Source organism: Lepisma saccharinum, chromosome 10 (genome assembly GCF_977018435.1).
Source record: "Lepisma saccharinum chromosome 10, izLepSacc3.1, whole genome shotgun sequence".
In the NCBI taxonomy this organism is placed as follows: domain Eukaryota; kingdom Metazoa; phylum Arthropoda; class Insecta; order Zygentoma; family Lepismatidae; genus Lepisma; species Lepisma saccharinum.
The window spans coordinates 41,261,681-41,289,137 of NC_139238.1; the positions used below are offsets into that span (position 1 = coordinate 41,261,681).

At 38.5% G+C, this 27,457-nt stretch overlaps 1 protein-coding gene across 1 annotated transcript in view; it reads right to left on the bottom strand.

Moving 5' to 3' along the window:
* LOC145993880 (ribonuclease H2 subunit B) overlaps positions 1-8,680 on the bottom strand; it is a 48,061-nt gene extending 39,381 nt beyond the window's left edge. Inside the window, exon 1 of the mRNA XM_083129752.1 lies at positions 8,404-8,680. Coding sequence (XP_082985878.1) covers positions 8,404-8,491 — 88 coding nt within the window. The 5' untranslated portion in view covers positions 8,492-8,680. The remainder of the gene's footprint in view (positions 1-8,403) is intronic.
* Positions 8,681-27,457: the final 18,777 nt, after the last annotated feature.

A 27,457-nucleotide genomic window follows, 5' to 3' on the forward strand; every position in this document is an offset into this window, starting at 1 on the left:
CTTTGCAAATAACAGCACTGTGCAGAGAAACACAATTTGTGACGAACCCTAGAAAGCTAAGGTGGAAAATCAGGAACACTAAAGCTAAGGCTCTCTTGCTTCATAGGAAGAGTTTTATTAGCATTTTGCAGACTAACGAGGCTCTACTGCTAGATCATCCTCTGTAGAAATTGTGTTATGTTGCCCACATGTGTTAGTGATTGTCCTTTCATCATATCACCATTCATCCTTATTTTCGCAATTAGCCAAAAGTGGCAGGAAAGTGAAGTAAAATAAATAGGGCTCGGATTTATTTTTGACATATCATATTTTCCCAGGGGCTGGTTTTCTGTTTGTTAAGTTAGTTTAAGCACATTTCTTGGTGTTTGAAATCGATAACAATGTTTTTATTGGTCATATAAATGCATATTTCTACTATATTTTCGGTTTAGGGCATATTATGGCCCAAAAGTGTGGAATAAAAGTTTATTTTCATGTTCAACACACAATACTTCCAGTTTTTAAAAAGAAATTCCTGGCTTGTTTCGCAAACTTATCTAAACAGCAGATTTATTTTTTCAGTTATTTTATACCTTGGTTGGAAAAAAGCCAACAGTGTATTTTTCCTGGACGTGCTTTAAAAATAAACAATGAAATTGTTTCCGCAATCGACTGGTAGATGGTAGATACGTGGCTACCGTTGTAGTAGGAACTCTGCAACATGAGGGTCCTGGACAAGTATTTCTCTTGGCGCATGAGATCTTGTAAAGAGTGAATAGTTCATCCATCGCTGTTGTGTTTGACACTGCAATGAAGTTGTTGTGGCCAGGTGTACTATTGTTTGTTACAGACACTGCTCCTTACATGATTAAAGCAGCAAAAGGGCTTCAGCTATTATATCCCAAAATGTTACACTTAACATGCCTCGCACATACACTACATAGAGTGGCAGAAGAAGTTTGCGTTAATTACCCTAATGTAGAGAGATGTATTCCAAACGACAAAAATTTATTTGTTAAGGCTTCGCTGCGACTGCAGAGGTTTAAGGAAGAGGCGCCATCACTACCCGTCCCTCCACAGCCTGTCATAACATGCTGGGGAACATGGCTACAAGCTGCTGAGTACTACTGCATAAACTATAGTGATGTTAGCAAGATCTTGAATAATTTGGAGAAAAGCGGTTCATCCTACATCAAAATCTTGCAAGACTTGTTTTCATCCAGCCCGGGAACAAATTTTGCCTACATCAAGTCCTATTTCTGCATCATAGCAGAAGAAGCAAGCATGCAATGGTGTGATGCATTACGCATTGTAAGGGAAACAGAAGATGAATTATCGCGAGCACAGGTTGAAGCAGCTGACAAACTAAATGCAAAATTGAAAAGTGTGCTTCAACGAAACCCAGGATATTGAACCCTTTCTAAAATTTCTGACGTTCTTTGCGGAAAATATGTGCAAGTGGGCGAAGATTTAGAACTTTCCCCAAATGATCTAACCCAGCGGCAGCTCTAAGGGGAGAGCCGCCGTGCCATGGTTCTACGAACAAGGAGATTAGAGCGGCTTCCTCAATACCTGCGCAGCATCCCCAGCTCTTCTCTCACTTGCTGTGGACCAGCATAGTCTGGCCATTGCACAGGCACAGAGGCATGAAAAAGTCTCCGCAGGAAACTGTGAAGGAGGTGGTAGCATGGGTAGTAGTCACAAGACAACCAGCCGTGCCCATTTTCGGCTGGCACAACACGAGAGCTTTCAAATGGTGTTGACATAGTTGCAAACTTCAGAGAGAAGTGACTAATCCTGACCGATTTGTAATACTCGTTGGAGCATGAGAAAGATAATTTCCTGCCTAATTGGCAAGAACGAACGTAATATATATAGATACGTCTAAAGAGCCATCCAGGCTTTTTTGTTATCAATTTCTTCCTTGAGAAAAAATATATCCCTTGCTCTCGGGCATACAGACACTCACATGTTGCAACTGACGTTGACAATATTGAAGACATTTTCTGTAAAAAAGAATTGTCTAAATATCAAAGGGAATTCGTATCGTATTTGTAAAAAATCACACGGAAGATCTATCAGTATAAGAATTTTACTTGGAGATATAATTCAATTTCTTGCATTGAATTCTAAAAATTGTAGCTCCACAGTTCATTTAGCAAATAATCATAATTCAGTTGTTAGTAACACAGATTGTTGATCTTCCATCTGCCGTGCTGGGGTTGAAAATTATAAACAAAGCAAGGCGAGAATACCATGTTCGACTTGGTGTCTCTAATTGTTCAGTGTTTTTCTTTTTAGTGAAGGGAAAGTGTCTGATGGTGTGTGAAAGGAAGGGCAGTCAGTGTAGATGAGTCAGATTTGAGCATTATTACATACACCGTTTCCCAAGGTACTATACGATATTAAATTAAAAATTAAACAACTTGGCCGTCCCACGCCAGATTTTTTTTTAAAAAAAAAAAAAACGTGGTAAAGGTAACAGGCATCGAAATTTTAATAGAAACTCTGGCCGATCTCCGTGCATAGCATGCTATGATGCCAGGAATCACAGGTTCGAATCCCGGCCTGGATATCGGTGTTCTGTGTTCTTTGCGAGTGTTCACTCATCCTTATCTTCGCGATCAGCCAAAGCGAAGTAAAATGAACAAAATCTTACGAACTGCAATTCTAGTAAACCAAGTTCCATTAAAATTATCTCTTTCATTACATTTCTATGACATATGCTAGTGAAAATTTGTTGATTTCTTGATCAAGTTCGCACTAGCCATCATACTAGCTGCCAGCTGCTACTGATCTAACCTTCTTCAGATATGTTCCTGTTACGACATGTGACTGGAAAGAAGTTTCTCCAGGAATAAAACTGTGCTTGCGGACAAGAGAAGGGCATTAAATTTTGATAATTTGAAAATACATGTTGTAATTCAATGCAACCGTAGTGATGGAGATGTGATGGAACTTTTTTATGCATTTTCTGCACTGTACTTTTCAAACATTTTTATGAGAGACCGAAGATGTCTTGGTAAGTTTCATTTTCTTGTGATTCCTTAATTTAGAAAAGCATGCTTCTTCTCAATAATTACCACAAATATTATTCTTGCGTGTATGAATGAAAATGTAAGTAATATAGTTACTTTCTGGAAATTGTGTTTCATATATTTTTCATTTTCAATTTTAGATGTATCCTATTTGTCATATTTTCAGTTTTTAAGGTCATATTTTGCTAATTTTAAGGTCACAAAAATCCAAACACTAAAAATAAATCATATCAATCAACACATTTCCTTATTCTCATACCTTATAGCATAAGACCTTGCATGCATCGTTTCTGAACAAGTTATAGTAAGTACTATGAACCACTAAGTATGTAAAAATAGAAATTTTTAATAGTTTTTTAACCATGCAAATACAATTTTGCACAGTATACCTCCGTATGGTGACAATGTCTGGAGAGAAGTAAAAAATCAACTGTGCTATTAGTTTCAACACTAATCAACATTGGTGCATGAATACCACCAGCACGTGCCTGCTCTCCACTCAATTGCAACAGCCAAAAGAAATTGGATGGACTTTGTGGATCACCCTGTATATCTATCTATCTATATACATCTATCTATCTCTCTCTCTCTCTCTCTCTCTGTGTGTGTGTGTGCGCGTGTGCTGTGCGCGTGTGTGTGCGTGTGCGTGTGTGTGTGAGAGAGAGAGAGAGAGAGAGAGAGAGAGAGAGAAAATTAGAACTCAGCTGATACCAGTGCAGATACTTTCTTACCAATTCACACCAATACCAAGACCGATATTTGAAAATTGTAACAATTGTAAGTAGTTTACAATATTTATATATTTTAATATACAAGTTATCATTTGGATCTGTGTCATAGAAATTTACCAGTTTTGCTTCAAAATAGTCATAACGTCACATATGACTTAATTATTAACCGTAGAAAGTTAAGGATTCGTCAAATTGACGACGTGTAAATGTAAAAAGGTATCCCCCAACCTTTCTTACCACATGATGCTCTTGACACCCTTAGTACTTTCAATTGGCCTTGAACTGTGGAGGGAGTGATACTGCCTGGATTGGAATTGCTGTCCAGTTGATAAATTATTTGATATTATTGTATCTGCGAAGTCGTCGTGATGAAGCACTAGCTTTAACGTAAGCAAAATTGCCACATTTATTTTTTGTTTCAACAGAGAAAAAACAATTGTGTTATTCAAAACAAAACTATGTCCTCCTCCGTAGTCGAGCGGGTTAAGGCGTTCACTCGTCTTGAGATCGTTCGCTGCGGGACGGCGTAGGTTCGAATCCGGCTCTGGTCAGAATTTATTCGGCCTACGTATAGGGCCGGTGGCAACCCACCATCGTGAGGAAATTGGGAAGCTCCGAGTGAGTGAGCGTAACCTGGTCAAGAAGACCTACAATAACGGCTGGGGGTTCGTCGGGCCGATCACCCGTCACCCCAATACTGGTCTGAGACCTCCACGCTATAACAGGTGACGGAGGAACAGTGTGGGAGGGAGACCAGCAGTCAGTAGGTAAGCCAAGGCCCGTCAAGGTGCTGTAGAGCTGTGCGTTATGTTAAAACAAAACTATGAAAATGTGTTTTTGCTGATTTAGACAACTCTTGGCACAGCATCCATCTATCAAACTTCCGAAAAACCTGTGATAACCATGAAAGGAAAAGAGGATGACAAAAATGCATTGCAGCCCAGGGTCTATTTATGCAAACATGAATACAGGGTGGCTACTCTAGGACCATGATAAAATTCAAGTATAATTCCCGGTTTTCAAGGTGAACTCTCCAAAAATTCAAGCAGACGTTTTCTCTATTTCAACTGTGCATATTACCGCCTCTCAACATCCACACACAAATATCTTAATAATATAAAGGGTCTATGTCATTCCAACATCCTAAATTATAATTCAATTAAATGGTATATGTATAAAATATTTAATTTAAGGTGCTTTTCTATTTACAATCAGAGGCGTAACCACGAATTTTTGTCTGAGTGGGCGTGGAGAAAGTGCCAGGATAAACATACTAATACTACTACTACTAATAATAATAATGTTGTCATTATTAATATTATTATTATCATTATTGATTTGTTTTATTTTACTACGCTTCTTGTAGTTTGGCTAATTTATGAAGATGGGGATGAGTGATATGATGAAAGGACAGTCACAAACATCCATGCCCAAGCCCAACATTGTTGATTTGTTATTATTATTATTAGTAGTAGTAGTAGTAGTATCAAAGACGTTATTATCCTCGTAAATTATGCAAAAAGGGGGGTAGAATTTGGTGCTAAAGCATTTGTGTTCGAACGAACGATTTCAATTATTTTTCAACACATGGCACATTAGTTCAGATCACACTTTAAACTGTAGGTCCAGTCTGGATTAGCCTTTCTGTGCATGAAGTGGACTTAATACTACAAATCAATCAATCAAACAATTTTACAACTTTTTTCATTAGGTAGTTCAGCACCCAGGGCCGACTCCCACCGCACCCTAGCTATGGTTATAAACTTGATAAGACTAAGAAAAGGAGGAATTGGGAGTGAAGCGAGTAAAGAAAAATTACGAAAATAATTTTTATTTGCATAAAATGTGAATAGGATTTGGACTTGAAAAGTTGTAATTTTTGACGTCTACGGAGAAAAATTCAAGTAGAATTCACGCATAATTCCCGGAGCCAATAACTCAAGCATAATTCCCAGAATTCAAGGAATTCCCGGTGAGTAGCCACCCTGGAATAGAAACTGATCCATGTAAAAAACGTGTGTGTACCCTGATTAGTTGGAAATAAAACAATCGCAACTTGGAAGAGAAGGTACTGGGTACTTTCCAGAAGGAACAGCCCAAAATGTGTTGAAGTGGAAGTAAGAGACAAAGTAGGTACCTGTTCTGAATGTTTAATGATTTTTTCACAAGTTTTATACGAGTATTAAGAAGTGCTTTAGAATACTGGAAACAACTGTGGAAGGAAGTTTGAAGTAATTAATTAACATAGTCAAAACCTCCATTACACATAATTTACCAGATACATTATGATTTGAAAATTAGCTTATACTTTGCAGAGTACACGTTCTTGGTTTTTGTCATCCCAGACTTGCAGTTCTGGCAGATTTGAGGCCATTTACCCACTGTACCCCCTCAAGAATTATGTCGAAATTTCTTTTAATCGACAGATTTCAATATTTTAAGTAATTTAAAAGTGGTTCCAGCTTTAGGAAAGCACAAATAACGAAGACACTTGATGCCAAAGAATGGCCCACGTAAGTTAAAACATGCAATTTCAGAGAATTTTCGCAGCTTTTTGTTAGTAAAAACGGTTTGTATGCAAACTAAAATAGTGAAAGAACACGTCGAAAATAACTATTAGTACCAAACCTAACTACGTAAAATTATAGCTGCTGTTGTATAAATTCGTTTTGGGTGCTATATTCACTTGTGCAAAGCCTTCGGGCTGTTCTACTACATGGTAAAATAACACGCCAAGGTAACACACGTACTTTACTTCACAAGAACACATTCCGAGAGCTAAAATCAACTGAAAACGTTCATGAACAACAAAATCTTCACAAACAATGCAAAATATTTCACATACTCCAGGGAGTACAGAGGTCAAGGGTAACGCAGATTTTTGTGCAAGGCTCAAAGGATGTTTCATTCTTGACATCAGATGTTATATGATCACATGTTGGAATCATTTAAGAGCCCGGTAACGGTTCCGTTTGTTTTATGATTTCTCCTAGCACAAAGACTAATTATCGTAGAATTTGGAAATCATTGTCACACGAAATTTGAACCTTCCTTAAAGTAGTGAGCACTGTTTGGACTCGAAAAAAAATATTTATGTTGAAAAAAACAACTTGAAAATTACCTTACGCACTTCTCATGGACAAGATATTCTCAGTCGACAAGTGACAGTAAATATCGTAGAAACTTGGGAATGACTGTAGAAGTAAATCGGAACCTTAGTAGAATGCATTTAGGGACTTTATTTTAATGCTAAGGGAACCTAACCACGAAAGCATATATTGAACAAAACCTTAAGTAATCGCTAAAACTCCACAGTATGTGTTAACAGACGTACTAATGAAATTGCAATAAAATAAAAGGAACTTGGACCGTATATGGATGGGAAAATTAATTATTTTCCAGAAACATGAAGTAAGTAATCACTACGACTCCGAAATATATGTTAGCAGACAAATAGAAATTGAACCATGTAAAAAATGCATGTGTACCTGAATTAGTTTGGAAAACAACAATCGAAACTTGGGCCACAAAGTGTTTTAGGTGTGCACAAATATGGCAATAAAACAGAAATAGTAAACCTAGACTATATCATGGAAAATATGTTAAATATAACAAAAACTTAAACCTGCCAATCAAATGTATTCAAAATTGAACCTTTAATTAAAACTAAACCTGCCCTAAAAGTTGCTATTGTGAAAACAGATCAAAGACATGAAACAAGGATTATGGCCATAAGACACTGGTTACCATCCTTGCACTATATGTCACTGCAATTGTATCTGGTCTTATATTGCCACAAAAAAAATACACACGCTGTTTTCCTACTTCGTTTAAGTCCATGTTATGCTCATACAGGCTAATCGGGAGAGCTTTCCTTACCAACAGAAAAACAGAAAATATTCACCCACAATTATCATTCCATTCTAAGTATAACATCATCAATGTTTTACAAAAAATTGCAAAAACAAATTAAGTCAAACATTTTTAAAGTTTAAGTCTTCCGTAAACACTAATATGAGCTGCCTAAATTCGAATTCATCTTCTTTCTATATAATTTTGGCCTTCCCACTATCCAGAAATTTGCATGCTAAGGCACATTCTTTGTGAAGCGAGTAAAGAATGTGCATTTCAAATAAACACTAAATTGCACGTAGTTCAGAATGCACATTTACCCATTCTTTATTATCGTTTACAGTATTATTTTACTTGCAAATGAATATTTTATTAGCCATTATTTTCAAATGTACAATAACGAACCGTACTACATATAATTATGACGCTCGTCAAGTATGTAGGCAGTAGTTTGACAGTTTAAGATATAAACAAAATTGCTAGGTGAAATAGCACGATATTTGCAATTTATTTCATTGTATATTTACATACATAACTAAACAAGAAATAAGAACTACAACGTAAATTTCATATATCCATAAAGATGCATGGAAGAATATTTTCTTTCTTGACATGACAGTTGTTTTCCGTTCCACTTCAAAGTAATTCAACTGAACTACTTGTTTATTGCGCCTTACAATGTACGAACACCAGTTATTTACAACTGCAACTGCCATGTTGTCCTATAAATAATAATGTTTTTCTTTTGTGACTGCCGATTCTAACTTAGCTAAAGAATATTTTCTTTTTCACTTTTGACGTACCTTTCAAAAGGAACACCCAAGTATTTGACGATTGTTGGGAATTCAGTGTCTTCACACATTTCTTCGGCGAGCCTTTTATCCTTGGCATCTTGAAATCAACAATTAATATCTTCTAAGTATCTCATTAATGATGTAGATGTCAAATTCTCTAACTCCATACGCTTACAATCCACCTGCAGCTCACCCGGGAACGTTCTCCAGGGTGGGACGCCTGTGTTTGGGAAATGGAGAACGGGCTTGCGCGTCGTTGTTATTGACCGTAATCTTGACAGTGAGTGAACTTCTTCTTCTTCAAGGACCGATACGGTTGTTAATTGTATAAAACACCGCGTGTTCTGAGATCCACGCAGATCAGGCTGGCGCATCAGGCTAACTTCACGGACATGCAAATACGCGCATAAATATATATCACAATTAGAAAGTAACGAAAAGACACCAGAAATTATAAAGATTTTTTACATATATATTTATTATATTTTGTTTAATAATTTACTGAGTTGTATTTACAGAGAACAATTGTTTTATTGACATGTCACCTTTTTTTCATAGCTTGGTTAATATTCACCCTAAAGAGAAATAACAATTTCCACATAATATTATGTCATGACATTCCTCACTCACAAATATTGGCACTATTGTTTCTTGTTTATGAAAAAAAGCATCTAAAATGGCCAACGCACAACTTCGCTCCTTTATTTGAAAGTCGTAATCCTTAGAGCGCAGTTTAGAAATTAATAATCTGCAATACACGTTTCATTTGTAGCAGGTGTGGTATAGGCTTCTTTTCAGCTTTTCAAATCAATGACTAGATACTAATAGTAAATTATCAAGCAATGACGCAATAACATTTACACGTAATTTAGAAACACTTAGTAGGTATGTTATTTATATTCTTCAAAAATCCAAACTCGTACAGAATTATCACTACGACTTTAGGGAGAGCCCTTTGTTTTTGAAAATTAATTCGTGGCATTTATATATTTTCTTACTATTCATTTTTTAAAAGTTGTCTTCCTGATGGCGTAGTGATAATACTGTCGCCTAGTACCGAATTCGATCCCCGGTGAAGGCATTGCACTATAGGTTCAGTCTCGTTGGTACTTTAGTATTATACGGACTACCTGATTTCAGACCGTCTCGCCACATGTACAGTGGGATCTATGAGTATTACCGTGGAAATTGTCTATGACTATTTTCATTCATTTTTCTCTTGCATTCTATGTGTTTTTAAGCGATGGAGTTTTTATGTATGCTGGTGCAGAAGTTGTCAACAGCTTGTTTTGAGTGTTCTTTTAATTCTTGAAACTCTTATTGGGTCAAATAAAGTGCACGAACATGGTGATGGACAATTTGCACGGTATTACTCATGGATCCCACTGTACCTAACCTAACAAACAAACGAAAAAGGTGTTGAATTGAACTCCTGACCTTGAGCAAAATGAGGTAGCCTGCAGTGGCGCAGGAACGGGGGGTACAGGGGTACATTGTACCCCCTCAAATTTTTGAAGGGGGTACTGTACCCCCTAAATCCGTAAATCGAGTTGTACCCCCTGTACCCCCCCCCCTTTGGTAATTTGACAGCAGACGCAAGGTGCTACTGTTAAAGGAACCTATTTTAAATTCGCCCAATAAAAAGTGAATATTTTTATAACATTGTGCTTGCTACTAGTTAGTTCATTGACCTATGTTCTTGAAAACATCTTTAAGGAGATGAAAATTGTTTAAAATGTGTGTGGAACGATGGAATCAGATTTGCTCTCAGAAAATCACACTGCAGACGAATGCTCCTTTGCGTAAGGGGGTACACTATTCTAAAGAGGTGGTCGCGTCGATTCGAAGATAAGATACAAATCTTCATGTGAAGAGTGTATGACTGATCCCATTTTCTTTTGAATATTTAAAATGGAATTTTCCGAAACGAAATACTTACCCGAACGAGCTGAGACACGACAGACCAACTTGAGGGGGGTACAATGTACTACTACTGTACTACAGCGCTGTAACTGTACCTCACCCATATTTTTCATAACTTTGCAAGAGGGTGTTCGGAAAACTATACTTAAACCCGGATGCACTATAAGCAGTGACATGAGCTGCAACCAAGAAGTGAAAATGAGAATCGCAATAGCAAAAGAAGCTTTCAATAGAAGAAAAAATGTTTTTTGTGGACCCATGGACATAGGTCTAAGGAAGAGATTAGTGAAATGTTTTGTGTGGAGTGTAGCACTATATGGTGCAGAAACCTGGACGTTGAGAAGAAATGAAGAGAAACGACTCGAAGCTTTTGAAATGTGGACATGGCGAAAAATGGAGCGTGTAAAATGGACAGACAAGGTAAGAAACGAAGCCGTACTGAAAAGAGTTGGTGAAAAAAGATCTATACTGGAGACCATCAAGAAGAGGAAAAGAAACTGGTTAGGACACTGTCTAAGAAGAAACTGCCTGCTAAGAGATGCCTTGGAGGGAATGGTTGAAGGAAGAAAAGTCCGTGGAAGAAAGAGATATCAGCTTATGGATGATATTAAATTAACTGGGTCGTATGCTATTACGAAGCGTAAGGCAGAGAACAGGGAAAGTTGGAGATTGCAGTGAAAAACCTGCCAATTAGGCAGAAAACAATGAATGAATGAATACTGTATTAAGAGATTTTTTATAAAATAGAGTCCCTAGGCTATCTGAGCATGAAATGGATCAAGAATGTGTTTTTAATAACTTCAGAGTGGAAACCGAAAGAAAAATAAACACAAACAAGAACGAGAAGGACCTCACCACACATGAGAATAGATGAAGCTGTTTTTTTCTAGACATCGCATCGGGATATCATTCCTAGGTGAAATGAATTTTTCCTAGACATTTAAATAGGATGCAATCTGCGATTATATCAGACGGGTTGGGGGGACTTATTTTTACCTATGTATTAGGTATACTAATAATATAATTGGACATTAATTGCTTAAAATCTGATTTTGGTATCGAATGCAACACAAACGCAACACCATTTTAAGTTAAACCCTAAATTCAAACTGTAAGAAAATTTCATTAGTCAGATGAATGCACGAGATAAACGGGACACTGCAGGTTCTATTGGTAGATTTTGGATTGGATTCACAAAGTCGTTGAGTGAGACTGGAATGTTTGATTGATATATTTGGTTTATTTTACTTCGAATTTCTGCCATTTTTAGCTAATCGCGAAGATGAGGATGAGTGATGATATGATGGAATTGGTGGACACTCACAAATAACATCCATGCCCAGGCTGAGATTCGAACCCGGGACCCCTGGCGTCATAGCGCGCTATGCTAACCCTTCCACCAAGGAAGCCGGCGAGGCGGGAATGTGTTTTGGATTTTCTTTGTAGATTCAAAAATCTTTAACTGTGACTTGCATGCTTTTGTTTACATTAAAGTTTACCTTTTCACATATACTAGAAATTGAGATGTCACCCTAAAACACGCATGTATATGCATTTAATACCACTCCATACGAAAAGAAGCCTTGGCTGGCTCTTCATATTGTCCACCAAAGATTGATTGATTAATTGAAAAAAAAAAAAAACTTTTGAGCGTATGGGTTTCCTTGCTTTCTCAGAGATCTGAAGGATTTAGGTTTTGTATATGTAATGATAGTACTTTCAGTGCTTGAAGAGTGTCATTAGGTACAGCTAAATATATAACAAATAAATGCTTTGGCAAATTTTTCACAAATATTTCAAAGTTAGACTTCTTACGAGTTGATCGGGAACCATCTCAACTCAGTGTTTTTTTCTTTTTTAATACAACGCCCTATAGATGTCTGAGAAAATACGAAATACATGGCTTCTAAAGGGCATTGGATGTGGTACACATCTGCCATAAATTGTTTAAAGATATTTTTATGCGTAGCTATTGGACTTTAATATTAGAATGAACTGAACTGAAGTGGAACTCTATAAGTATGATAATTCAATAATGTGGTTTCTATATCCAGTACGTGGGAGATGATTATTCCTGGTTGGGGTGGCTCAAAATCCTCTTCATCCCTATTAATCTCAACCTGCATTAAAATGAATAGATGTATCTTTGTTCGCAATTTTCACATTTCGAACTCTTGATTTTCCGATCCGTTAAATCCAAATAAGCCCAGAACGAGGTCCAGAGTTTTATATGTTTCAGAATTGTAATCAGGTTTTAAAATCTATTTGGGGTGGGAGTCCAAGGGGTCTTACCAGAAAGACTTACCAAGTAGTAAACGAAAATAATCAAAATATAATTGTTTAGCATTAGATATATAATCGATGATTATTTCCGCTGAACTTATTTGAAGGCAAGGAAATTGGCTCATACGGCTTTGAAGGGTTCCAAATATTTATGCACAGTACTATATAATGATAATATCCATAAAATATTGATCAGCAACTTTACTTTTCGTTGATTCGATCTAACTCCTTTTTTGTTATACAATAAATATTCAATTATTTTTCTATTTGACATTAAATCCTTGCCAGGGCAGTTGTTTTTATGCAAATCTTGGCGATCTTAACTACACGAACGTTAGATAATGAGTACGTGCTGTTCTGTATATCTATTCTTTTACTATCTTTTACCTATTCATGTAATAATAAAAATGCAACATTAATTAATTTACATATTTAATTAATATTTTAATTTAATTCAATATAATTATTCTAATTATTATTATTATTATTATGTATTATTATTATTATTATTATTGCGACACTTTGTTCGAACCCCTCCCCAAATCTATTTCTACATATGTACCTGCTAGGTATAATAGTAGTAGGTGTGTGTGTGTGTGTGTGTGTGTGTGTGTGTGTGTACGGGAGGCTGAATTTTGTACCCCCCAAATGAAAAACGTTCCTGCGCCACTGGTAGTCTGTATAATACTAAAGCAGTGGCGTACGCAAGGGGGTACCGGGTTTAAACCCCCCTTAAGCTTTTGAAATAATACGAAAAATGTTGTGTAAAAATATTAAAAATGGCCAACTTATCGCAGTCAAAGATCTGCGACAATAATAATAATAATAATTTGAATTATTATTCCCATGCAGCACATAGAAAAGCACACACAACATTCCAAACACACTCGTCTTGATTAAGAGTGAATGCCTTGAAAATAAAATATGGGGCAACTATGATTTAAAAGAGAAAAAAGTTGTTTTTTATCTCAGCTGCAACAATGTTCAATGAACATGTATTTTTTTCCTGTGAACAATGAGAATTAACTATAGAAAAGTATTGGTTCTTTGGAAGCAGCTAATGCTGACAAAGGCTAGGCCGACAAGAATACACAGTCATCACTCATCAGTCTGCCTTCCCATTGTTTACCGCGGCACATTCGAATTTCTGAATTCGAACGACAGTAAGTTTAACTATTGTAAGATGTTTTGTTGGTAAGAACACCGAGACAATCCAGACGTGAATTATAGTGCATGTACATGGTATATTTTGAGAGCGGCATTGGCGCTTTTCTCATAAATCTTTCTAGGGGTCCCGGGTTCGAATCCCGCTCGGGCATGGTTGTTTGTAAATGTCCATTCATCAATTTCATCATCTCATCCCCATCTTCGCAAATTAGCCAAGAGGCACAAAACGCGAAGTAAAATAAAACAAATCAATCAATCATAAATCTTTACAGTGTCGTCTGGGATCCGTCGATATGTCTAAACAATCTAAGCGACCGCAAAGTTCAGTTTTGCATTCTTTTTTTTTTCTGCAAATAGCCGCGGAGTGACTCTCGCGAGAATTGTGAAAATTCCTTGCTTCGTCGCAGTGTGCCGACATTATTGTGAACGTTCTTCTGATTTCGCATCCCCTTGTGAACTCTCAGGTGATGCTTAGTCTAGATCCACATCATTAAATAATGTTGAAGAAGTGCTTTGTGAATCGCCTAAAAGTGATAAATGTGTTGGAATGTCTTTAAACTTACTTTTGAACGCAAGAATAGACTCAGTGGAATTTAGCAACAATAATATTGCATCGCGCCTTATCATCATCTGTGTGAGTTCCATAGGTAAAGGTAATATAAATTTCCCCGTGCATATCGCACCGTGCCATGAAAGCACATGCAGCTCTCGGCTACTTTGGAGGTGATGTGATCAGCACCATGCTACGGCAGCTTTTACCCCTCAGGGTTGCTCTGAGATAGCCATTCATATGAGGCTGGGTGAGCTCTGGAGCCACTTTATGCGGGGACAAGGCCAGAAAAATTCCAACCAATTCCAGGAATCGAACCTGGATCTCCGGCGTGGTTGTTAGAACGCCCTACCGACTAGACCAATGTGGCTCCTTGGATGAGTTCCATACATTAATTATTTCAAATTATTTTAATATATCTGCTTGTTTTTTATGGGTTTTCTTCACACTTAAAATGTCTCACTTATCATACAAATAACTGTAGACAATTTGTTCGTAACAAAGATACAAAAAATGTTCCTAGAACTTGTTAGAAATCGAATTACTAGAAAGTAATTTCGTTCTATTGCTTTCATAAATATATTTATATAACAATGGCAATGTGAATTTGGGGGAAGTTTTACCAGGGACGGCGACAGGGGTGGGCACGGGCGGGCAAGCGCCCACCCAAAAATTCGTGTGCCCACCCTATTGCCCACCCAATCAAATTCAATAAGTACATATACTTGGGGATATGTGAATGACTCAATAAATAAGTGTATTCTGGTGTTCATAAAATGTATATTTTACTTGTGAATATTATCTATGCCAGAAATATTCACATATTATCAACCCATAAAAAGTCAATTTTGCCATTAGAAAGTGAAAGAGCTATTGAAAAAAAAACTGTGATCAAATTAATACTTCTATGATTAAAAGCAGCTAGTAGGCTTAGGAGGCTCAACATTATGCAGGGTATGATCAAGATTAGATCAGAATTTCGGGTGAATCTGAGGACTGCAGCTCCAGGTAGCACATAATTAAAAAATTAGGTACTTCGGATGTGCTAAGGAATACAATAACAAACCACACCATCTAACTTGGCGAGAAGTTATAACTGAAACTGTGTAGAGGGGATTGGAGTGAGGTCTTGGTGCTGTAAGCTCCGGGCCTCCACATACGTACATAAATCGCGGCCTGAGTATGATTAACATAATCTCCAAATAAATAAATAAAAACATCATCTTAGCGTTACTTCCTCCAGCAACACAATAAATGATTTAGACTTTTTAATTATTATTATTAGAATAATTTAATCAAGAAGACTTAGATGGGAAGGTCATGTGTCACGAATGGCAGAGGAAAGAATAGTTTACAGGATTCTTGTTGGGAAACCTGATGGTAAGAGACCAGTAGGAAGGCCAACACGAAGATGGAGGGATAACGTTGAGATGGACCTAAAGGAAATTAGCTCTGCATTGAAATTACAGAAGTGTCCCTTTCTTTATTTCATTACAATTTTTATACAACTGTCATCTTCAAATACCAAAATGGTATGTGAAATATCAACTTTATATTCGTTCTATTAATAAGAAAGAATCACAATAATCACTACAATACCGAACTGAATAAATTTTGATAAACCAGTTATGTATGGAAAAAGCTGCATAATTATTCAATTGCTATTGAGTGGCTTATCATATTTAGAAATCCTCGTTCGACACACAAATTTTGCCACATGAATCACCTGAAAATATCGACAGAATCTGTAGAGACAGCTGAAGTAAAGAAAAATGTCACTAAGTATCCAGAAGACGTTTTTGTGAGTTTGTTTTTAAGCCCACTTTTATGCTCAGATAGGCTAATCGGGACTAAACCTACAGTTTAACGTGTAGACCGAACCAGTGTGCATTGTGCTTCCACCAGAGGAGGGGGGAGTCGAAGACAGGACTTCTTCATTATAATGCGACAGCGTTATGCCATTGGGGAAAATATACAGAAAGAACTCGCAACAAACGTGTCATTTTACCACCACAGAAGATGCGTCTATTTTAAGAGCGTGTATTGCCTGAGACAAATATTTCAGACTTTTGAAAAACAAAACAACGCCATTGTTCACGGAATTAGCTGCCTTGATCTACTAATGAACACTGTGCAACGTGTCTCATTAGTAAAAACTACCACCTCAACTTTCGAAGTGGTATGTACTAATGAAACTCCATTTTTGGAAGAGTAAGTTGTGGATGATTTGTTTTATTTTAAATCATCTTTCAGCTAATTTTGATAATGACGACGATAAGGTTCAATGGTTATTAGATGGAATTGACGAAGGGGCAAAAACAAACACACGCCGACACTCAAAATACAAACCCCTATAAATTATTACTTCGACTGTGGTTCCAGGCACCAGGGACTCGTTGCCCTGCAAGAATAAAGTTTGCAGGGTATGCTGCTGTACAGGACAGAGGTTGACATTCTAATGTGTTCGAAATGGTCATGCCATACAACCCAAGTCATCTATGAAAAATAGAAGGATTATTCCTGGTACGGTGATCAACTTCGATGAATTCCTTGTGCCTAAATCATTTTGTAACCTCAAGAAATATGTTCATGTAACCATACATGTATTGCTTCTCCCGCATGAGTAACATGGCTTAGTTCAGAAAACGAATATCAACTTAGCTAATAATCTTTCCAATTCTGAACAGATTTTTCAATCTTACCTGTTTATTTCTTATGGGTGATATTTTGTCAAAATAGCCTTTCATTAGCCTAGGAATACTTCATGGATAATGAACAAAGAATTGGTTTTCCTAGTGTTTCTTAAATCATTCCTAATAAGACGTTCATTTTAATCCAAACATTCAGTGGCGGCGATTAGGGGGAGCGGGAGGTGGGGGATGCAGTTCCCTCCGGCACATTTTGCCATTTTTTGCCCTCGTACTATGACCTCTTTATGCTAAGCCTTTTCTACCAAAATAAAGTATATTGCCCTTGCCCCTCAAATATTGGCACCCAATCGCCCCTACTGCAAACATTCAGGTAGATTTGTCAGTTGTACAAACCTTGTAAGCTAAGAAAAGAGTAAGAAAACTATTTCAGTCAAAAATTCATACGATGAAAATACTATGCTCAGGAACATGCATTTAAATTACGAGAAACTTCACGATTGTCTACCATCGCACTTTCTATCACTGTCGCCGAATACATAAAATCAAGTATGTGCCTTGTATTTTTTTTTTTTTTGTTCTCGAAGTGCAAAATGTCATGCAACACAAGTTAAACCTAATTCACATTTATTTCATTATATTAACATGTATGAAAGAATGTGACTGTGAATGTATGGCTGCACATGGAAAACACTTCGTTGAAATAATTGTGTCCATCAGAGACAACGCGAAAGGAATTGATTTGATTTGATTTAGTTTATTTTACTTCGCGTTTTGTGCCTCTTGGCTAATTTGCGAAGATGGGGATGAGTGATGAAATGATGAAATTGATGAATGGACATTCACAAACAACCAAGCCCGACCGGGATTCGAACCCGGGACCCTTGGCGTCGCAGCGCGATGTGCTAACCACTCGGCCACAGGGTCGGGCACGACGCGAAAGGAAATGGAACAAGTTGCGAGAATAGATTAGAAAAGAATAAAGAGGAAAACAAGAAAAGGAAAGGGAAAAGGAGCAAGAAGAAAATCGGGAGTGTAAGAGAGGGAGATACATATACGTCGTACGTGCACATATATGTGGTCTTAAATTTATACTGTCCACCCTAATCTATCAATATGGAACTTCTGCCCACCCGGTCGAAAATTTCTGGCGCCGCCCCTGAGTTTTACTAATAACCCCACCCCGCCTCGATGAAATTCTGCGTACGCTACTGTACTAAAGTACCGTCTCGTTTTAACCTATCTGAACCAAAAGTGAACTTAAAACAAACTTCTGAAAAAAACAACAAAAAAACAGATGATAGCATACATAGAATTTATTATGTTCCGTGCGACGCGAGTAGGGTGACCGTCACCAAAAGTAGGCCTACTGATTTTCCTTTCCAAGGAAAATCCTTTTTATTCAGGGAGATGTCCTGCGGTCCACAATGCAATTCCAGCAAGCCAAATACGTCTTTTCAAAAACGTCCTGTCCATAGGCGTAACCACTGTCCGAATTAAACTTTCTGCTTTGTGGGGGATGCTCAGTCAGTGGCGTATTGACGATTTCATTTCTGGTGGTAGGTTGTTTCTTTGTTTTTGTTTTTTTGCGGGGGAGGGGTGCAAATTTGTATGTTACCAGTGAGTAAATTAAACTATTACCAGGGGCGTTCTAAGTACCTTAGAACATTGTTCCTAATCTAGTTATTAAATTATATGCTAAAATTTACACGTAATTTAGAAACAGTATGTTATTTATATTCTACAAAAACCCAAACTCGTACATAAAAAGAGCTATCGAACTAGTGACAACGAAAAATGGACCAATGCAACAATTTATTTTACATTAAATCTTCAAGACTATCCTTAGAACAAAGATAACTTCTCTACAGCCGGTCCCCGTGGCGGAGTGGGTCCCGGGTTCGAATCCCGGCCTGTGCATGGATGTTTGTGAGTGTCCATTCATCAATTTCATCATATTATCCCCATTTTCGCAAATTAGTGCGTGTGTGTGTGTCCATCTTCATCTTTCCCTGTTGATATTCTGATGTAAAATGGATTTTTTCTGTATTCAGGATTTTTTAAATAAATAAATAAATATTGCCAAGTTCAAATTTAATGCCCATCTAACCTACCTACCTACAAGTTTATCGTGAACACCATAATACATCACATGTAAATTATCGGCATTATGCCATGAAAACTTTAAGGGGAAACAGACTGCTGTTGTCTCGGCTTGGTATGGTTGGTCAGTTTCAGAATGGTGTCCTTTAATCCACAAGGCTACATACTTTTCGATACTTTTCGACAGGGAAATCTTTGATAACTGGTAGGCCAGTCAACAAGGGATAATTTTGGGGTCCAATAAGAAAAAAATAGGGAAATCTGGAACAAATTATATGATAGCTTCATAAAAGGGTCCTTAACAACATACTAATTTTGCACCCCTCTACCACCCCGGATTTGGACGCCATCTTGGAATAATTTTGTAATATTTAACACAAAACAAATGAACATAATGTCTGTATTTCTGTTACTGTTAGAAACCAAAACATCGCTTGTCTTCTACCATCAAGAATTCTTGTAAGTGAATGTGAAATATATCATCAGAATTGACGTGAGCTTGCAGATCGAAGCAAAAGCGACAGGCCACAATCTACACAGGGATTTCGAAGCTAAGCGATGACACGGCCCCCTTTAGTCTAAAACATTCACCTTGTATACGCGCACAACTGACGAGATGCTACAAAGCACGGTATCGAGAACAAGGCCCGTGCAGCTTGCCGTGTCGCGTCAGTTTGAAAAGTTGCATTTATTTCTTAAGATTGGTTTCCAAGAGACATGTACGGCTTCCATCTGAAAGCTCCGTTCGTCTTCTATACTCTGTCCCGGGAATCTCTGGAGCGAGCGAACGAAGACAAGGGTCTGCACAAGTAGTAACTCGACAGTAACTCGACCAATGAATACGTGAGAGCGAACATAATTGCATAATGGAGGGAAAACGACTGCAGCTACTAACCGCTTACAGGAGCATGTACTGCTTCGCCCGCCCACAAGCTTTCTCCCCTTCTCTAATGTAACACGCGGCCTTGTTCCAGATATTCCCGGGACACAGTATAGTAGAGGAAGGGAGCTTTCAGACGGAAGCGACACGTCTCTCTTCGAAACCAATCTTAAGAAGTAAATGCAACAGTGTCAGATTTTGAACATGTTATTGAACACTTTAGCCCAATTTTTCTACAGCTACAAGTCCCCTTGCGCAATCTTTAAGGCGTTTACAGGGTATAATGCGAAGAATCTGGCGGTGCAGCATCTTTGTCTCTCAGCGAGTGGTACAAAGAGGATCATTAAGAGAAGGCTTCTCGGTCGTCAACATCCCTACCTCATCAGCTATAACTGGTATGGTGCAAGTTTGTACTTACAGTTTTATCTGAAGTGGTCTTGTGATTTTTTAGTAAAATAATTTATTAAATAAAAACTGTGGATCAACTGGGTACAACACATCTGATTTTCACTTCAGAACTGACCGCTCCACAGAATTAACTCTCTTATTTTGTTCAAGCTTGACATTTGCCAAATTTTTACCAACGATACTCAACATTGAAGACATTCCAACATCATAAGCATCAGAAGGATTGGTTTTCTTAATCCCTGTTACTTCCGTAATCTTTGACTTTATGCCATCAAAATCAGGGAATGGTGGGTGAGATGAGAATCACTGACAAAAGATTGATTACGTTTGAGTTTTAAGTCCATTTTACGCACAGTAAGGCTAATCAGGACTGAACCTACAGTTTAAAGTGGGATCCGAACCAATATGTGCCTCCACCGGGTATCGAGGGACCCCTTGATTACAAGGAGACGACGTTATCACTGCGCCATCGGGGAGGCCTCACTGACAAAAGAACTGAAAGTCTTGCTTATCCCTTGATATAGAAGACTTTCGTGCATCGACATGCTGCTCATCTATTTTATCTGGAAACTAATGACCATGTCAAAAAATCCGCTTAGCATTCATTGACTCTGGTCACTCCTCTGCCATCCCCCACAACTCTTAATGGAGCGCCGGGTTTGATACCCGGTGGAGGCACATAGTGGTTCGGATCCCACTTTAAACTGTAGGTCCGGTCCCGATTACCTCACTGTGTATAAAGTGGACTCAAAACACCAACTCAACAACAGCAACAACTCTTAATGGAGCGCATCACGGCTCAGTTGTTATATCTGACCAGAACTTTTCTGATCATAAGGTCAATGAGATCAAAGACCTAGGGGTTATTTTCGACACTAAGCTAACATTCTCCTTCCACGTCGAAAAAATTGTGAACGAAGCTTACAGAAACCTAGGATACATGATAAGAATGGGGAGGGATTTCAAGAGACAGGATACTCTAAAGACACTATACAACGCACTGGTCCGATCGAAACTGGAATATGCTGCCGAAATATGGAACCCTGTAAGCAAAAAATATAGACATAAAGTAGAAATAATACAATCAAAATTCAAAAGATACATAGTTTTTAAGGAAACTGGCATATATCATCGCATTGAACCATATCAATCCTTGGTTAAACAAGTTAACATGGTTTTCCTCAATGCCAGAAGAAACGCACGGTTACTTTGCCTCCTGTACGTACACCTAAGTACAGCGCCTTGAATAACGTAGTGTGGAAAACGACCCAAGAAACTGGTTCCCCAGACGGATGAGAAACATACATGGCAGTGCGATCAATGTCGGTGCTAATTTTCTTATGAAAGTAATGCGGCTTTGTTAGTTTTTGGTATATATTATGTAGATTTGTTTGTCTTGAAGGGCGGTACGTGAATTGATGGCAACAGTTATATTTGTGGAGTGATTTTCAGTCACGAGATGACACTAATTTGGAAAGAAAAGTAAAATAAAATAAATAAATAAATAGCATGCGTAACACAAGAAGAAACATCGCAATGTGATTCCGGACGTCAGGTGTTGGATTGTGTACTAGAGTTTTATTTTTCTATGTTATTACAATATAAATAGTATCCTGAGAGATATTTCATACCGAGGCGACAAACCACAAGTGTCACTTGGAAGCGAGCAGTCCGTAATCAATGCAGCCTTTCGAACCGTAGCTCTGACTGCACCGTTTCCTCAAGGAGATTTTACACCAAAGCGACACGCGACAAACGATACGAGGATTTCACACCAAAGCGACACGGGTCCTCCGGTCCAATGCAACTTTCACACCGAAGCGACACATGTTGCTTGGAAACGAGCCAACCAAGAGCAACATTTCACATCGTAGCGGCATGACGGGAAGCACAGGCCAGCGTTCGGTTGGTGAAATCCTCAAGCGACAAGTGTCGCGAGCCCCTTGTCGCTTTGGTGCGCAATCTCCCTAAAGCAAGACACTCATTGCATCGGGCATGCGCGAACAACAAACCATTGCAACATGTTGCAAGCTATTGAGGAAATGGCCCAGTTTGAGCGACGCACAAGCGACAAAGCGACAAGTGTGACTTATGGTGTCGCCTAGATCTGTTGTTGTAATGTGCGGTTTTTCGTGTCGTCTATCTGTTGTTCGCACAATTAGCAGCGAACGCTTGCCAATAGACTGAAGGCACCATGTCGCTTGTCACTTAGTTGGGAACTCCCCCTGTAGCGCGTCGCTTCGGTCTGAGCACCCTTCATTTAAGGAGCTTTCCGACCGAAGTAACAAGTAGCACGCGAATACGCCATATGAACGTGTCGTTTGCTGTTTGGACCCTCATGTGCAATGAATGCTATTTTACAGTCTGGAAGTGTGTGTCACTAGTGTGACAGTGTGAACATCCCGTGTCGCTTGTCCCATTGGTTTGAAAGTTTCCTTACACTCATGTCGATGGCACTAAGAAAGTTTAGTAGGTTTAAAAATCATACTTAACAGTTGACCAAATAGTGCGGTTCAATTGACTCGAAGGGAATGAATCCACAGAACTCATTCCGGGTCTGGCAGCAGCTAGCTAGTGGTGCGGGGAGAGAGTAGGTGGGTTCTGGAAACACCTTCGTCCAGGGCTGGAGATCAAGAAGTTTTGAAGAGAAGAGAGGGGTATTTCTGGGGGTAGATCAATGTCCGATTTAGACTCTACCGGGTATAATAAAGAAAAAAATGTGTTCGACATTTTAATCCAGACCAATGTGGAATAATAGATGGTAAAACTCTACTGTTGGCTTTGGGTCCTATTTTCAAATAAGTTCTGCTCCTAAGCCCACTTCATGCATAGACAAGCTAATCGGGGCTGGACCTACAGTTTAAAGTGGGATCCGTTGTGCCTACACCGGGTATCGAACTCTGTATCCCATCATTACAAGGCGACAACATTACCACTCTATCATCCGGGAAGACAGTTTTTCAAATGAAAAGGGTGTGTATTGCAGTTCAGGTTTCAATGACATCAACAATTTACTTAAACATCACAGCGTCATAGGCAGGGTGGTATTTGTAAGGGAGGATTTCCCCCCTCTGGGTACTTGTGTCCCCCCTCTGCTTGCTAAATTTTATCCATGGGGGGATATGTTATATGGCTTGAAGTCATTATCTCATACTGTCCCTGGACAGTCAGTAGAATTTCCCCCCACTGGAAATTTCTTTAATACCATAGGCAAACTCAAATCCGCGCTGAAATTCTCCTGACAACATTTGCAACTACGAGAATAAACTTGCAAGATCAACAGCGCGAACTGGTCATAATGAATCAAAAATAGAAATTAAAGTTTTTACAATTAGTTGATAAAAAACGCAAAAAACGTTTTCCTGAAGACACTTTCTATTCTTTGAACTAGAGTTATGGTCAACATTTGACATGGTTCGTCACAGAAATAAACGAAGTGTCGCATATTCCTCAGATTAAAATCGATGGGAGTACAAAAACCTTTGTTTTACTTGAAGAAAAAGGTTTTTTTGAATTGTTCAAGTTAAGTTCGTTGGTTTAAACAATTCCCGTGTCTAGTGCTAGTGCTGAACAATCTTTTTCATAATTTCACCGAATTCACAGTTAATGTAGAAATACCCCAGGACAGTAATTGAGAAGAAGCTGCTAAAACTGAATTGAAAATACAGAAGATGAATTCTACAATCTAGTGATAGAAGAATTCATAAAGGAGGCGGGGCGTTAATAATAATAATAATAATAATAATGGTTGTTTTTTTTAAATTTCTTACGACATGTGCTTCCCTTGCTGTAAAAGTCACGGACCGCCCCTGCTCCAAACCCTTACACGCTTATAATCTGATTCCAGGGCAAATCAGGATTCGTCCGTGAACAGGACATTGCACCAATCTGAGACAGTCTACTTGACATGTTTACGACACCACTTTAATATTGCCCCTCTGGTTTGGACGGTTAGTGCAACACAAACACGTGGTACTCGGGCGTGCAATCCTTTCATGTTGAGCCTTCGGTGCACAGTACTGGCAGATATTGTCTTACCAAGTGCGATGCAACCATGGATGTAACAGTTGTGGAGGTCGCTCGTGAATTCTGCTTGGCTACTATGGGCGCTATTCACCGGATGTTTACATTTCTCGTAGACAAAAATAGGGTAGCCCGGGGCTATTTCGATCATTTCAGATTCAAAATTCAATTTCCGTCACAAATTTAAAATTTATTAAACAATAATGGGTTGTCACATTACATTGATATCCACATTTTACGGGAAATGAAGAACTGGGCCTTTGATATGACGTACATACACATAATAATCCATGGCCGCGGTGGCTCAGCCAGTCTGGCGAGAGCTGCGATACAAGGAAGTTCTGCGAACGCTCGCTCGTACAACTCCCGCTCACGCATACGCGTAGCCAGTGCTTTACGTAAGTGTCTTGTGGAAGTTTAATACCTAGACGTCAAATGACGATTAAAAGGGTCAACACACTGAAAATAAATTTCAGCAACATCAGAGACAAACCCAATTCGACGGGATTACACCAATGGATAAACGACACATTGACACTAACACCGGATCAGGTCGTGAGTATCGAGTTAGATCACTTTAGAAAATGTTTGTATCTGAAGCTAGTTTCGAAGTTTCTGTGTGAACGGTTGTTGATATTATCGAATGGCTCTTATGTGTATAATGATTCGGAAGGTACCCATGAGGTTTTAATGACATGGGCGGACTGTGCAACAGTAATAGTGCGACTTCATGTGATCCCAAGTGAATTAGACGATGACCCGATACGAGTAGTTTTGAACCAATATGGAACCATACATACATTAGTAGATGAGAAGTATAATGAAGATCATATATATCCAGTACGTACGGGCAGAAAAAAAATGTAAAGATGACCTTGACCCGTTCAATACCTTCTTACGTGTCTATAAGTGGAGGGAGGTATTGGGTCATACATAATGGTCAAGCTAAGACTTGTTCGGCGTGTGATTCCCAGGAACACTTCTTCAATCAATGCCCCAATCGACAGCGATCATCAGCAAGAGTGGGTGACAATTCGTATGTAGGAAGAGTATACCCATCCCGTATAACTTGAACAGCACAGAAGAAGTGATAACAAGTGAGCCGGCAATACTCTCAGGTGTAACGACCAAGCAACACAACGAACCACCCTCAGATGTCAGTAATGAGACAATACAGGGTGTTCCACAAATGTCGACCAGAAAAGAACAAATCGCATCAAATGATGAAAGTACTGACGAATTTATGGAGAGTTCAGTGTCAACCAAAGATGAGGATCCCAGTTTGCCGATCACCAACACTTTTAAGGAAAGAGAACCAAGGGAAACACTTGACGATTCACCGACAACAGATGAAAGTTCATTGCAGATGACAACCAGGGCCCAGTCTCCAGCAGGTTCAGCAGTGCAGATCGCATCATCACCTACAGTGGGGAGGCAGAGACGGAGGAGGAATCGTCGCGTCGAATCGATCAATGGCCTTCCAGAAAAGAAACCAAGTGAACAACTTTACCCTTCGCAAGTGAGAGATAACCTATCCCAAAGTGTACCCAACAATCTGGAAACAACCCTTGCTCTTGATGATAAACATGTGAAGATTGGCTCTACAGAAAGTCTGTAAGTACTTTTGTTATACAACATTTGACATAGAAGATGTGTTATTATTTAGATGTGTTCATGTTCCCTTTTCTAACCCCCCTTTGTTGGTATTGAGTGTAAGGGAAGGTTTTGTTTACGGGTTGAGTTAAGAGATATATTTAACAGAAATGTTAGTAACGGGTACTTTTTGGTGTGTACTTTTTCTATCACTTGTCATGAATAACCTAGATTTGAATACCATAAACGATATGGCGCAAGATACAATATTTCATTTAGCCACGATTAATGTAAATAAATTTACCTCGCCAGTAAAAATTAAGGCTTTCAAAGACTATTAAAAAACTTATAACTTGGACATCGTATGTATACAGGAAGTCGGGATAGAAATCCTTGATGTAGGAATAGACTATTAGTTTTTAATAATAGTAACCCTCAATTCACAGGGCGGCAATAATTGTTAAGAAAACCATCCCTGTCTCTAAGGTATTATACCACCCATCAGGGAGGATTACATGCGTGTTTGTGTGATCGGGGTTGATATGTAATGTATATGCATCCTCGGGTACTGCAGCAAGGAAGGAGCACGCAGACTTTTTTAATACCCCTGTAGCGACAGCATTAGGGGGAAATCGACAACATTTGATATGTGTGGGCGACTTTAATTGTACTTTGCGAAAAGAAGACCAAAACCCCGGATTTAATCCCTGCCACAGTTTGCAAGCTCTAGTGAATGGGTTTAAGTTAAGTGACGTATGGGAGACAAAACACCCTCATGAGCCAGGCTACATATATATAAGAACCGACTCGGCAAGTAGACTGGATCGATTTTACGTAACCAGCAGTTTACTTTCACAGACTGGAAGAATAACTGTACAACCAACATGTTTTAGTGATCACCTGGAGTAAACATGGACATTTAGTTAAATATAGCTCATGTTAGGAAAGGTCGAGGATACTGGCGTTTCAATATACAACTATTGCAAGATTCCACATTCCGTATGGAATTTGAACAACAGTGGAAGAAATGGGAATCCATGAGTTTGCGTCAGAAAGATTTGATTCAGTGGTGAGACTCTTTGCTCAAACCGTCCATAAAATATTTTTGTCAACAATACAGTAAACAACGAATGTCTGACTTCTACAAGAAATATATTTTTTATTATGCTGTATTACGTGAACTAGCCCATAAAATAGAAAGTGACTCCTCACAATTACTCGAATACAAGAAAATGCAAGCTGTTGTCTTGAAAATGTATAACCAAAACTTACAGGGATACAACTATCGTAGTCAATTACCTATGTTCGACCCTATGGAACTACCAACATTATTCCACGTGTTAAAAGAGCGACAAAGAGAACAACGGAAATTAATCACAGAAATAGACGATGAGAATGGGTGTAAACATACAAATTCAGCGGATATATACCGATATCTCGTCAATCACTTTTCCAGTAAATTTGGGGGCCAGGCTACTACAGAAC